General features: G+C 41.2%; 1 protein-coding gene across 1 annotated transcript in view; it reads right to left on the bottom strand.

Annotated features, from left to right (window-relative positions):
• Window positions 1–201: 201 nt before the first annotated feature.
• LOC117488378 (probable G-protein coupled receptor 158) overlaps window positions 202–14,461 on the bottom strand; it is an 85,808-nt gene continuing 71,548 nt past the window's right edge. Inside the window, exons 8-13 of the mRNA XM_034137228.1 lie at window positions 12,441–12,579; window positions 7,076–7,181; window positions 4,766–4,912; window positions 4,407–4,650; window positions 3,104–3,660; window positions 202–2,937 (exon numbers count right to left, since the gene is read on the bottom strand). Of these exons, the coding sequence (XP_033993119.1) occupies window positions 1,963–2,937; window positions 3,104–3,660; window positions 4,407–4,650; window positions 4,766–4,912; window positions 7,076–7,181; window positions 12,441–12,579 (2,168 nt within the window). The 3' untranslated portion in view covers window positions 202–1,962. The remainder of the gene's footprint in view (window positions 2,938–3,103; window positions 3,661–4,406; window positions 4,651–4,765; window positions 4,913–7,075; window positions 7,182–12,440; window positions 12,580–14,461) is intronic.

Raw genomic sequence — 14,461 nt, 5'->3', positions numbered from 1 at the left:
GAGGAGGACTGTGTACGCCTTTTTCTATTCTGAATGTAAAGAGTTTGATTCATCACTTCAAGTCTGTAACTTTTAAGAAAACTAGCAACTCGATATTTTCATTATCCACATGATGGCAATGTTGCACAGAGAGCAAAGTACATGCCAAGTGAACTGAACAAAACACAATACTGAACAGACCAAAGCAATGTCAACTGGGTTTTTATAGAAAGATTTAATCCATAATTGAGAACAGGGTATTTACTGTATGTACATGCAACACAATAAGAATGTAAAATATAAGTACTCCTGTGTCGATGCTACACCATTTTGTAACTTTTTTGGAGTCACATAATATAGTATAACTAGCATAAAATACATTTAGTGGGCAAGTTACAACATTCCATTTCATACAGCCTAAAACCATCTGATAGAAAAAAACCCATGTGAGTGCAGGCTCATGTTTATTATTCATCAAGCCTTTTAATTTTACTTTATGAGCAAGAAAAAGGTTATTTTACACAGGAATTTCTTGATAAATACATGACAACATCTGACATCTATATTTGTAAATCCAATGTGCTCATTAGTCCTCTTTAAGTATTACATAACAATGTTTTTTTTATGCCTTGTGGTGAATTTGAGTGTAACAATACTGCTGTATTTTCACTGTCATGCACAGACAGCTTCAGAAGAAGACTGTGTTGTGTGTGACTGCGTTTCATTATTTGTCGCTGGTGGGTGGATGATCACGGGACAGAAAGGCGAACTGTTGTCGGAGATGATGTTGAAATAGTAAATTACTCATCTCCCGTTGGCAAGAAAGTGGCAAACAATAGCTTTGGTCATGCATAGTTGTGGTTTAAGCGATTGAATATGTGCAAAGATTGGAAAGAAGGTGCATTCAGGCAGATGTTAAAATTGGCTACTAAGTGACAGTAATAATGCATTATTCACATCATCCACCCTTGTCGTGGTTTGGTTTGGTCCTTTAAAGACTCCATCACATTATTTTATACATGTGGAAATACTACCGCCTCCTTTAAAAGTGGCATCCAGGGCATGGATATCAAATAAATGGTAAATAACTATCAACATAAGGGAGAGGCTCATGGATATTTCATCACTGCGCAACTGTAACTGCAAGCCATTTGCAGTATGTATGTACATTATTGATGGCAATGCACATCATTTTGAAAGCATCATATGGTACATAGGAGGAAAATACCATAAGCAACAACATCAAAGTTCTCCGGTCATAGTTGAGTGCAAGTTCTCCACTAAATTTGTATTTTTTACAGTTATTGGACGCTTTACGGTTTGCCGCATGCAATGGTTGTTAGGGAACAACAATACTGTATATTGAGCAACTGAAATATACAGTTTTCCTCATTTAGAAATGAAGCTGAACTACAATCCTTTGTTATTCCCATGTTTCACTAATCAAACAGATCATTTTCGTTCCATGAATTATGCATTTGGCCTATAGCTAAGGCATCACAGCTGTGTCTGGAGCTTTGGTCCTGCTTCACATATCCCATTTTATCCTTAGGTCTTTTTTCCCCCTGTCGCCTGCTTGTTTCTTCATTAGCATCTGAGGCAGTGAGTCCCCACTGACATAGTGCGTAACGTAGAATATCATCGGCGTAACGGATGAACTTCAATATTCGATAAGCCGATTATGTAAAGTTTTGGTGACAAATGATTGTCTGACCTGCTGGTATGTACAAGTATGATTCAGGTTTAAATGACCTTAATGTGATAAAACGTACACAATGTAAGTTTGCAAGCAAAAGTGCGGACAAAAAAAAGTGACTTCAAGGTTGCAATGAAACAACGAGATGTAATGCATTTAGCAAGTAGTTTGGATTCTTTTTTCGCTTAGGTTAACTTATCGAATTTTCAATTGATATCATTCTGTTGCTTTTTCCTCTGTGCTGTCAGTCTGTGAATACAAAAAAAATACAATCATTTCCCCAGTCATCACACCATCCCCCCAGGATCTGGCTCCTGAAAGTCCCATGGGCAAACATCCGCCACCTTGGCCCCGCCGATGACCGCGGGTTTGGTACTACTACTCGAAGAGCTCTCTTTCTTCTTCTCTGGTGATTTTCTAGTCTGAGCAAAGCTGCTGAGTGAGGGCTCGATCTCCCGTGAGAAACCCTCCCCCCTCCTGATCTCCATCATCTCTGGGTCCCTTGTAGAACTCCTCCGCCGCTCAGAAACCGGCCCTCCGCACTCCGATGACTGGCTAACGCGTCTTCTCTCCGACGCCGGTTTGCTGGAGGAGCTCCGCCGTTCTCTGCTTTTCTCTCTTGCCTTTTCCTTCTCGGCCTTGTGGTTGGATGAGCAGGAGCCTTTCCGCTTCTTCTTGTGTGTGCTGGGGCTGTTGCAGGACTTCTCCTGCTTAGGTGAAGGTGGGCTGTTGTAGTCCCAAGGGCAGATCTCTACCATCAGGGTTGGAGGCTGCAAAAGGCTTCCTGTGGACTTGGAGTGGTCTGAGTGGAGCCCCTTGGGTTTCCCATCAGTGGGTGTGACGCTTTTCTTGCGTGAGATCCTGTCCGGGGAGAGGGAATCTGAATCTCCTCCCATTATGGGCTGCTCATTGAACTCCCAGGGACAGACGTCGGGCTTCAGAGGGAGAGGTGATCTTGGTGGTCGTGTTTTCCGGGTTTCCTTGCCTTCCTCCCTTTCTCCTCCTTTATCTTTGGAGCGCCTTCTGTTGGAAGGGGAATACCCTGCTTTCTGCCTCTGATTGGACCGGCTACCTTTGGTGATCCCAGAGCTGCTGCTGCTGCCTCTCCGGCCTGCGGTGGTCTCGGGAGCAATGGAAACGTGTTTCTGGGTCTTAGCTTCAGTGGGAGTCTGAGCGTCTTCGGAATCCCAGGGACAAACCTCAGACACGTCGTAGAGGTTCCGACCGGTCTCGGAGCAAATCGACGGCTGGCTGCCACTCACCTGTTAAAAGAAACAAAGAAAATATTCAACAACTGCTGTTTTAATGAAAATATTGAAACATTTCCAAACGTTCAAGCTGTTCAAAAACTTAACTCAACACCCAATTGCTTGATTAAAACCTCTTTGTTCAAATAGTATTTTTTGAAGATTCATCAATAAAGAGTACCTGTTGTTTCATGATGCCCATCTTCAGGGGGGACTTGGAGTACTCCACTGACTGGCTGATGATCATCTTGGAGTAATGCTCAGGGGTCTCATCCACCTCAGACAACATCCTGTCCTCCTGCCCCTTCAGACCTTTCTTACTGGCATCCTCCACGCTTTGCGTCTTGTTGGTCAGCCCCGGCATCTTTTCCTTGGCACTGGCAATCACACTCAGAGACTTCTGCATGATGGAGGTCCGAAGGTGGAGCGGTTTCTTCTCGTGGGTCAAGTTGTGGACGCTGGCTGATTTCCAACACAGTGGAACGGACTCTGTGGACTCGGCTGGTTCCAGTCTTGGTGGGGTCATGGACGGTTCCAGCTGCTTTTTAGTATGTTTCCGGCCAATCAGGGAACCCAGTAGAGATCCTTCCCCACCACCTCCCACAGGAGTCATTTTGTCTCCTGCTATCGAGCCAGTTTGGCTAACGGTTTCTTCATCCTGGTCACAAACATGGTCATAGCTGTGCGACTTCTTCAAGCCAATGACTTTGTTCTTCAGGGAATCATCCCGAGATTTTCCTGAGGGAAGGTTAAACAATAAAATGGAATCAAGGTGCGCCGATTTAGTGATCATGTATGAAGAAAAGCCCTTAGAAACAAATGAGGAAAATACATTCTGGTGACCTTGTTCTATGTCTGACCTTAAAGGTTTTCTCTCTTGTGTTCACAGATTAAACAAAAATATCTAGTAAGAGAAAGTACCCTGGCTAAACACAGAGGAAAAAAATAAAGACCATCTTAGACCATTGATAGTATCTTTGTTTTGAACCATTGAAAAAATAATTGCAAAAAATGTGTACTTTATTTGGATAGAGCAAAAATATTTAAAGGTCCCATGTCATGCTTTTCCGGTTATTACCCGTCCCCTTGTGTGTTATGAAGGTTTTTATGCATGTAAACGGTCTGCAGAGTCACAAACCCTGAGTATAGTGACGTGCCCATACCCAAATGGACCCATTGCTCCAAATGGGTCCATTTGGAAATATTCACAAAAATGAAGCACACACAATTGAACTTTACTGGTTTCTGGCCAAATACCTGCAAAACCATTCCCATATGCCTCAGCTCTACTTAGTAGCTCAGTCCAGTAGCAAGGTTTAGCCCGCTTACAAACCCTAACCCTAAACACTGGTATTTTGAACATACTGGTGTTCACAAGAAGACATTTTAACAGTAAGTAACCACATGTGTAAATGAAACCACCAATAATGGCTGAATTTCATTTTGCTGCTTCAGTTTCATGGTACGGATAAAATGTGTCTTACCTTGGTGACTTGGTTCGAATGGGTTTTTTCTCAAAGTGCTACGGTTGCTGCCGTGTTCGCTGCCATCCTCGCGACTGCACTGCCGATGTATGTGCATGGTCTCAGGGATCTCTGTTATCCGCTTCATCAGGGTGCGACCCAGACCTTTCTTGGAGTTGCGCTTCTTCTGGAGGTGAGGGTTGTTGGCGAGCATCTTCTTACATTTGTAGACTTCCAGCTGCGCATAAAGCTTTTTCAGCTCATCCTGGAAATGGGAAGGGAGTGTAAATATTGGGCATCTTTGGAATAATTTCATTTCTACAGTTGGATTTATATTTTCATATTCAATTTCCAGGTATGAACAACAAATGGTACTTTACCCGTATATCCTCCGGGTCCAAGCTGTGCTCACTCCAGGCCGAGGTGATGCTGTTGTTGAGGTAAGAGCCAGACCTTCCCATGTCCAACTCCTCCTCGTAAGCCTCGGTGGCAATATCATCCCTGGCCTGAGTCCCTTTGGACAGAAACTAAGACAGATGGAGAGCAGGGTTAAATAATGGCATCAGTGAGGCTGCTGGAAAGGTGTTACATTGGAAATAAGGTTTCTCAAATTATATTACTCTGCCCTATAGGAAACCACTAATAAGATATAGTGTATAACAATATCTAAATGTTGGCTAAAGGGGTCATTGGAGGAGGGCTGAGTTGACCAAGGTTTTCCTGTAGCAAAATATTTACTGATATGGATGTTACATAATAAAAGTTACTTTCCTGCCCACATGGATTTAGTTAAACTTAAAGAGAACATGAACTGCAGAATATAGAACACAAAAATGTGGGTAGAATCCGACAGGCAGTGTGAGAAAAATAATCTGTTCTTTTGGAAATTATAGCATCTGGAAAGGTTCTTGTTGAAACCAAAAATACTAGTAAGAGCCTGAAGATTAAAATAATAGGCCTCCTTTAAGAAAAGTTGACCTCCATCTTGTTTACTGTTGGAGTCAACAAAGATGTTTCTTCTTAAGATCTGAACTCATTTTTAATAAAAGCTGAGATAATTATGTTGATTTAAAAATGTTCTTGCGTTTTTGTATTTAATCCAACGCACTTGCGAATTGAGTATTAAAATAATCAAATGTATTCAGCTCAGTTTTTGCAGGCACTAATATCATCATTACTTGGGTTCCAAGTGGAAAAACGAGGTGAGGTTGCATTTTTTACAAACATTTAGAAAAGAGGAAAATCTGTTTTCTCTGACTATTCATTGCCAAATGTTTCATCTGGATTAAACAACAAATCTGTCAATACAGAGTACCAAATAGTTATCCCAGATTCAGGAACAGATGCTGTGAGATTAACATCCTCCCATTGTGCTTAATTATCCCAGCGTACTCAACTGACTTGCACTTCTAAAGTGCCTAATTTAGAAAGAATGAAGGAACAGAGAGCGCTGATGGTGTGTGGCATTCCTTACACAGCAGGAGAATTAAATGTTTTCCATCAGACTTGAGAGATTAAACATAAAGACACCCGCGGGGGTGCTCAGCTAAATCTCAGTAACCACTAACGCAGTTGGAATGAGTTTAAGGTAATGGTACCAAATGTGCCTCTGTGCATCTGTGTGTGTTTCTAGATGGCTAATATCAAATGAACTTGAGATGATTAATGGACTGTTGTATACACAAGCTACATTACGGCCGTAGAGGAAAACTTTCTGTACACCAGTCACCAACCTCCATTACAATTTTTCAAATAATGCTCTTTTAAGAAAGAAAAGTTAGACTTCATGCATGCAGCACTATTTAGTTATATCTGTCGGATTAATGTTGGGAAGTAAATAGTACAATATACACCTAAAGGTCTCCTATTATGCTATTTTTAGGCATATATTATGGGTCTCAGATATATATAAAACATGTCTATGATGTGTTTTGCTCAAAATACCAAACAGATCATGCATTTTAGACATCCCTCATATCCCTCTGTTTCAGCCCTGTTAGAGAAGTGCTGATTCTAGGTCAGTAGCTGCTGGTCCCGCCCCCTTTGGAGCATGCAGGCACACTGTGAGCTGCAGAGAGAAGAGAAGGCTAATAACTCAGCAGATTCTCAGCTAAATGCTGCCGTGATTAAACGCCATATCATGTTCCAAACCACATCAAGGGTTATTTCTGAAACCGTATGGAGCTCAAATGCTTTTTCTCTCGCAGGGAGACAAGGTGAGTTCCTTTTTTAATATACTGCTTTTTTACACATACTCTCTCCAGTACTGCATTAGCTCTGAGTGTTAGCGATGCCTGCTAATGTAAACAAAGACCATATTACTTCCAAAGAACATAGCTCATTGTTTCTGATAGCGACATTTCTGATAGGGCAGTTGGTGTAAAGCCAGCCCACATTTCCGATATTTCGTCATATCGGACGCAAATCTGGATCAGCTCCGTTGTACCCCCGTTTTTAGAGATTTGGGTACGGAGGAAAAGAGAGAGTGTTTTGTTTTCTGACACTTTGTGAGTTCCCTTACACACCGGGGACACATATTTATGTATAAAATACATCGAAAAGTGCATTTTACATGATAGGAGACCTTTAAGTAAAGTACATGTACATCAAACTTGAATTGCTTACTCAGTTACTTCCAACCACTGACTGACATTGTTACCTAATAACTGACACGGTTGACGGAGTGTTACCTTCGGCACGAGCAGCAAGCCCAGAGTCACAGTCACAGTAAGATGAGTGTGAGCGAAAATCAACATGAGCATCCAGTCAGGGTGAAGCCCGGGCACCAGAGTGAACCTGCAGAAAAAACAAAAACATGTTGAGCAGTGTACTTGGTTTGTCTGTTTTGTAAGCTCTGACAGAAACACAGACCTTTAAATCAGCCTTAGAGCTTTACCTTCTCGCCTGGCAACCACACTGTCTGACTTGGTAAAGACTTCCACAAGCAAAACCATCACAGGCTTAATGTGAGACATTCACACACGTTTGCACACCGAATCACCTGAAGAAACCGTTAAAGCTTTATTTCATTAAATAGTTACAAGTTAGTTTGACCATCCAGCATTTAGCCTCTTGGTTGAGATGTTGACAGTTTATACATTATATTTTGAAATGTAAACGAACAAGCTGCAACCTCCTGGTCTAAATGTAGCCAATGCGGATGTTCCTAAAGCCTGCAATATTTAAACAGCCAGCATCTCCACTGGTTGCAAAACTGAAGTTTAGATTGCCAGATTTCTCACTTGATTTATTCCGGCAGAGAACATTTAACTAATGTGTTAATGGTCTCAATTGATAGATTTAGGTCATTTTCAAGAAAGTATTATGTTAGTTTTGTACATAATGGTCCTATTTAAAGTAAAACAGACGATAAAGCAGCATATGCTTTAGGGTGCAGCTTCATTGTGATTGACACGGCGCTATCACAGGGTTGTCCTGGTTTGAGCAGTGGCGCTACAAGACACTCTGGGGGCCCCAGGCAGATGAGACATGCCCCCCAACACATCCAGCACAACGGACGACACCAAAACATAGTCTTGTTTGTACATCTTCTCAAATGGTATCGTAAAAAACGTATACTGCGAACCATTTTATATAGCTTGGACCTTTCTAAAACTACCCCTTCTAAAACTTCACAGCTCTTTATATTCACTCAGATATGTTCATATTTTATAGTACTTTTACATTTTCTCTTCATTATATTCTATGATATATTGATGTTTCTTAGTTTCTTTTTGCTTTTATTTTCCTATACATTTCCATTGCCGGACATGTGCATGTCAAAGCTCACAGCAGCACATTTGGTAGCTTGTAGCTTCATGCCATCATCCCCATTATTGTAGCAGTATCAAATCTTATTTAGGTTCCATTCCCAAGCACCAGCACAGGTAATCACTCAAATTATTTCAGGGAATTGGGAATAGTACCCAAAATCCTAAATGGGCTCCAACAAGTTGCTGCATTTGGCACCAATTGTCCACAACCAATCAAATTCAGACACCATGAAGGACAACTCGATGCATTGTAAGACATAATCAAGGTGAGTATTGGGTACTTTGTCCAAATATGTGAAAAGATTCCCCTGTGTGCATGTGTGCGTGATAGTTGTTTGTTCATTGTCTGTCTGAGATCGACCAAGGTGGCTTAGAGGTTGATGGTCCTTTATCAACATTCGCAAAAAAGAAACTATTCAGGATCATTATTCACATTAGATAGAAGCATAATGCGCGTTTTTCATCAACCCTATCCCACCAGATACACAAACACAAACACACACACACACACACACACACACACACACACACACACACACACACACACACACACACACACACACACACACACACACACACACACCACACACACACACACACACACACCTCTACACACATCGAACTGCCTTATCTCCTGGCTCTTGTTTTATTCCTCAGCAAGGGAGAACAGCGTGATTTATAACGGTTTCACACCACAGATGAAGGTGTACCCATAGGACTTTGCAGTTCCTCAACAGATTACAATTATGTGATATTTTCCTTTCTGTTCAGCTGAGCACAATAGGCCACTGCCTAAATGAAAGAATATTCAATCACCAACAGTTTTATCGGAGAAAGTGTTTTTTCTTTGCCCCAGGCTCCTGCAGGCGCGCTATAAAAGACACCTGACTGGTCACTGTGTTCTTTGCTTTAGCAGACTTGTACAAATGTGTATTACCACGATTATTTGAACAGTTCTGGCTGTTTCACAGACAGATAGTCAAAACTCAGTCACATAAAAAACATTTTGACTGTGAATAAGCTCCTAAGAGGCAAAAAGGAAAGCATATAAGTGAGTCAGAATTCACCAAGTCGAATCTGATTTTTTTGTTCAATATTATTTGCGAAGTCGGACAAGAGTTTTCCTCAAGCAGTTACTACCTTAAATGTATTACTACTCCCCAAAATACCATATTGTATTGTATTATACTGAGAAGCTGTATTATATCTCAATAAACCTTAAAGGACACCTATCATGCTATATTTAAATGATATATTGTAGGGCCATACCTATATAAGGTATATTTATACGTTTCTGTTTTCAAAATACCAAACAGATCATGCATTTTAGCCATGCCTCATTTCGCTCTATGTGCTGTTTGCTGTCTACTGGGCTGATTCTGTGAGCTGCAGCTGACCACGCCCCCCTGCAGGAGAGGGAAGCCGTGCTCTGATCAAGTCAAGAGGGGGAGAAAAAAAGATCTCCGTCCTCCGTGTTTTATTTATATATACAGTCTATGGTTTTATTATATTATTATAGGCCTATAGAGTCGTTATTCATTTGTTTTCAAGCTCAATAAATAACAAAGAAGACCTTTGACCGGCACTTTTCTAATTTTGTCCAGAAGATTTAAACTTTAACGGACATCTTGACCGGCGAAAGTAACTGAAACTGAATCTCTGCCGCACGGTCCCCTCGTTCCTTGGAAGAGGCGGAGAGGTGGGTGTTTGTCATCTGCTGGTGGACTAACCGGAGAGAATTACAGTGCTTGCCTCGACGGGGAGGGATTGCATTGAATTAAAGCAGCGGGAGCAAACGCTTGCCTCGGAGAGGGGGAAAAAAAGCCACAGCGGAGAATAAACAGAAGGGTAACCATGGTAACTATGGGCGGGAAGTCTTCTTCGCTGCTTTTGTGGCAGACTACAGCGCCACTTACAGGCCTGGCATATGTACTACAGCGTCTCCAGCGCTTTCGAGCGGCAATGGCCGGCTGTGGCCCAACCCCACATTCCCCTGATAGGTGGAGAGTTGGCCCAATAGCCGTAGCGCCACTTCTGTGACGTCATAGAAGTGTTCAAATCTGGATCAGTCTGTATCAGATCCGTTGCAGCCCCTTATTTAGAGATTTGGGTATGGAGTAAAATAGAGAGGGTTGTGTTTTCTGACACTTGGTGAGTTCCCTGGAACACCGGGGACACATATTCATGTATAAAAGACGTACAAAAGTGCATTTTGCATGATAGGTCCCCTTTAAAGTCTCTGAAACTGATTTCACGCAGCACAAACATAAAAAGGCTGCCTGAAGTTTGGAAAATCACATTTAAAAAAACCAGCCTCCAGTCTCCTTTTTAAAGCATTGGAAAGTGTTCGTCTTCAAATGTGTGATGAAATGAGTGCATCAAAGGCAGTAAATGTTTAACTTAAATACTGTAAGATATGACAGAGGAGTAAGAGACAGGAAACATAAGGAAGATCTGAGTTGTGTTCTTATTCTTTATCATGCGTTTCAAATCAGTGAATGCAAATGATTACGCATTAGCTAAGAGTTGCTGATTACCCATTAAGCAAACATGTAGCAATAAAGATTTGGAGGCATAAGTCCTAAAACCCGAAATAAAAGTGTGCATTTTACCTGTTTCTAGTCAACAATTTATTTGACGTGTTTTTGTTTAGATTCCTAAAATAAGGTCTATAGGTACACAACCTTTTAGAGTTTTAAGGTTTGTTCTATGAAAAAAATATGTCAGTAAATACCCCACTATTTATGCTCGTATAGCTTCTATGTGTCGTAAAACTTCCCGTGGCTATCAAGTGTCTAAATTAGAATTCTAAAAGTCAGCAATCGAAACATGAGTCCGCCTTTAGCTAAGCAGTGGTGATGCGCAGCCATGCGACTGTGATCTATAGTTTATAGTCAAACTTTAGCTAGTTACTTCTGGCGATTGCCTTTATGCTTCAAAATCCATAAGAGTGGTTTTAATATGTGGAGGTTATCCTGCTGAACGAAATGTGAAGTATCACAAACATGCCCGAAATCCAATAGGAAAATCCCATTGTGCTTTTTCAAGAGAGCACTTGCGATGCTAACTTCCGGGTCTTTCAGTTTTTCCCGAAATGTTCCACTTAATAAAGAAGCCACATTAATATTCCCTTTGAGTCATGTTTTTGTCCAGTCGCTAACTTTGGCACTTAGCATACAGAAGTTTATCAGATGGATTGCTGCTTATCGGCTGGAGCTTGAAATGATAACAGGGATTGCGAACAAAAATGTTGCCAATAAAACCACAACAATGCAAGGTTGTCAAAGGCTCATCCCTTTGGAGTATTTGATCAATTGTTAATTTCAGACAAAATCAACACTAAGATAACATATTCCAGAAAAATAATGTATAACCCACCATCTCCTCAAAGTGTGGGTAGCATTTAGCTTAACCAACGTATTTTCAAGCAAACATGGAAATAATTCAAATCAAAATTCATAAAAAATGTGTAACGTTACTTGCCACCAGTGACAGGGCAGAGAGAGCTTATTTTGCGCTTTAGCTCAGTAGATCTTTGCTGTGTTTGCGTGGGGATGACATTTTTTATTCACCTCCTTTTAACTATCTTTCCCAAGTCGTTCTGCTGACACTGTTCATTTCCCTGATGAAGGGGGGGAGGGACTCTTTGCCTTCCATCTGACATGTTCAGCACTTGTAATGCCTGCTCTAACATGCGAATATCTCAACAAGTCCTCCAACTCATACGACCAAATAGGTCGAGATTGTTCAGCAGCTTATTACGACCTATAGTCAAGTTTTAAAGTTTAGCACCTCTAGTGGTCGTGTAAGAAACAACAATTTGTGGCAATTGCAAATGCTCCGGAGTGTCGTATATTCTCAAATAACCCTCTCTGAAAAATCCTATATTGTAGAATAGTTTGGCCATTAAAATGCTTTTTGATTAGATTTCTAGCGAGAAGTGTATACTGTATTGTACTTTTAGAATCCACGTCCAGTGGATGTGTAGGATCTATAGTTTGATAGATATTACGAAGATTATTTGAGGTGGATCGAGGAGGACAGGCTGGAATATTTCCATGATTATGATTAAACAACATCTGCAAGAAGGGGTGAAGTCCTTTAAGCCCCTTGCCATTGTTCATGGATATTTCCTCATTATTGTCACAGAGATGTTCATCAAGGAAAGTATACAATTTTTTCAGTCTTGGCCTTTGCCATTTGTCCACTTCTCTAGATCTTCCCATTTTCCCTTTCCTCTCTTTGGTCAGCGCATGTTACCACAACCACATTTCTCACCCACCTGATAATATGGAAGATGGCTGATATGAGGAGCTCATTGTAGATGGCCACAGCCATGTAGCGTGGCTCGTGGAAAGCCGATGGTACCGTGCGGACTGCGTAGCAGAGGTACACCCCCCACAGTAGGAACAGGAACTCAGCTAGGACACAAAAGAAAACAACAAAAAGGTCACGAGGAGTGTTAGAGAACTGATTCCAAGTCTTTAATTTAATTATTTTACAAATTAAGTTTAGTGTCTTTAGTTAAGTGAGTCTCTGTATACCCTGCAAGCTGAGACAAGCCTTTATAATCCTGAAAGTACTGTAGGCTTTATTTTTAATACAATATGCCTTTCTTGACTTTGGAAACTTTTGTCTTTTCAAAGTACCCACTTAATCTCAAATTAATAGTTCATAGCTTCTTGGGAAGCACACTCATTTGCTTTCTTTCTGAGGGTAAGATGAGAAAATTGATACCACTCTCATGTCTCTGAGTTAAATACAAAGCCGCAGCTGGGAGGCGATTAGCTTAGCCTAGCGTAAAGGCGGGAAACAGCTAGCCTGGCGCTACTAAATATATATATATATATATATATAATATATAATATAACTAAATATGCCCTCCAGCACCTTTTAAGTCGCATTAATTAAAAAGCTGTATCTCCTTTGTTTAATCCCTAAACAAAGAAGAAAAGTTGTGGTATTAGCATGGTTAAAACATCCACAAATATATTTTAGCGTATGGGGCTCAACTGGCACCATTGTATCAGTTTGTGACAAGGACGCTGTTAAACTCCAGAAATCTGTTTGTGTATGGATTTCTTTTTAATTAGTGGGAAAAAAAAAACATAAATTAAGGATTTATATTTTATTAACTTTGTCACCACAAGTTAACATGTGTGCCTCATTTGCCTATTAAGATATGATTTTTGGAAACGTGCAATATAAAAAATGATTGCCCTGATGAAAGTAATGAGTTTTATGATGATATGTATACGTTAATTTTTGTTATCCTATTCAGATCGTGTAGAAAAGGCCCCCAAGTTATAGTTATTGATGTATATATTATTTTATTATACAGAGTTGATACCTGTTAAATTGTGTCTTCATAGTGGGGAGGGGCTAACCCGCGTGTTTTGGGTGACATCATATTTCAGAGGGTGATGTGCGCCAGAAGTAAAGTAGCAGGAGGCAGGGGCGGACCACAGAACGGCCGGTCGTCAAGGGCCGTTGACGGCCGGCCGGCCCTTTAAAAATAAATTGTTTAACGTCATCATTTAAGTTGCGCTGACGGCCGACAGAGGGCGACAGCGGCCGCTAATGCAGTTGTGTGGTTCTTATCTGTCAAATAATCACACACGAAGAAGAAAAAAGACCGGCCACACGCAGAGAAGGGATTAGACGCGCGACAGACAGGGAGAATGAAAAAACATGGATACAAATCAAAGAAAACGAAAAGAAAAAGGTGGGGCCGAGAAGGCAAGAGAAAAAAAGGTGAAGTCACTCGCAGGTGAAGCATATAAATGTCGCAAATTGACAGATATTTTTGGCAGCAGCGCTGCTACAAGCACTATCAGCAGCAGCTTAGAACAATTGCAAGATGATGAAGAGAATGATGAGGGCGCGAGTTCAGATGTACAGCCAGCCTCCTGCGTTCATGATGAGGGACAGAGTTGAGCTGGTGGAAGAACCAGCTCAACTGGCACATACAAGTGCAGGGCAAGAGCAAGAGGTGGGTGAGAATTATCCCTTGAACTCAGTGGCGTTTTCTCCTGGAGGCCAAGGGAAGCCAGGCTTCCCCTGTTTTTTCGGATTGTAGTTATAATTTTAATAATGAGCATTTCGTTTAGTTTTGGTAATTATTCTGTGCTGTGTGTTGCTGCCGGCCCATCTCTCCCCCATTCTCATTGAGTATTTTTCAAAGAGTGAAACAGCGCCCCTCTAGATATTATGGTGAAACAGTAGAATGCACTCTCTGTTGCGAGAGGAGGCTAGCCGAAATTGTCTTCCCTTGGTGAAAAAAATTGGAGGGATTGACCAATC

Source organism: Trematomus bernacchii, unplaced genomic scaffold (assembly GCF_902827165.1).
Source record: "Trematomus bernacchii unplaced genomic scaffold, fTreBer1.1, whole genome shotgun sequence".
In the NCBI taxonomy this organism is placed as follows: Eukaryota; Metazoa; Chordata; class Actinopteri; order Perciformes; family Nototheniidae; genus Trematomus; species Trematomus bernacchii.
Note: the sequence above shows the minus strand (reverse complement) of the source record. Positions and strands in the feature narration are given on the sequence as shown.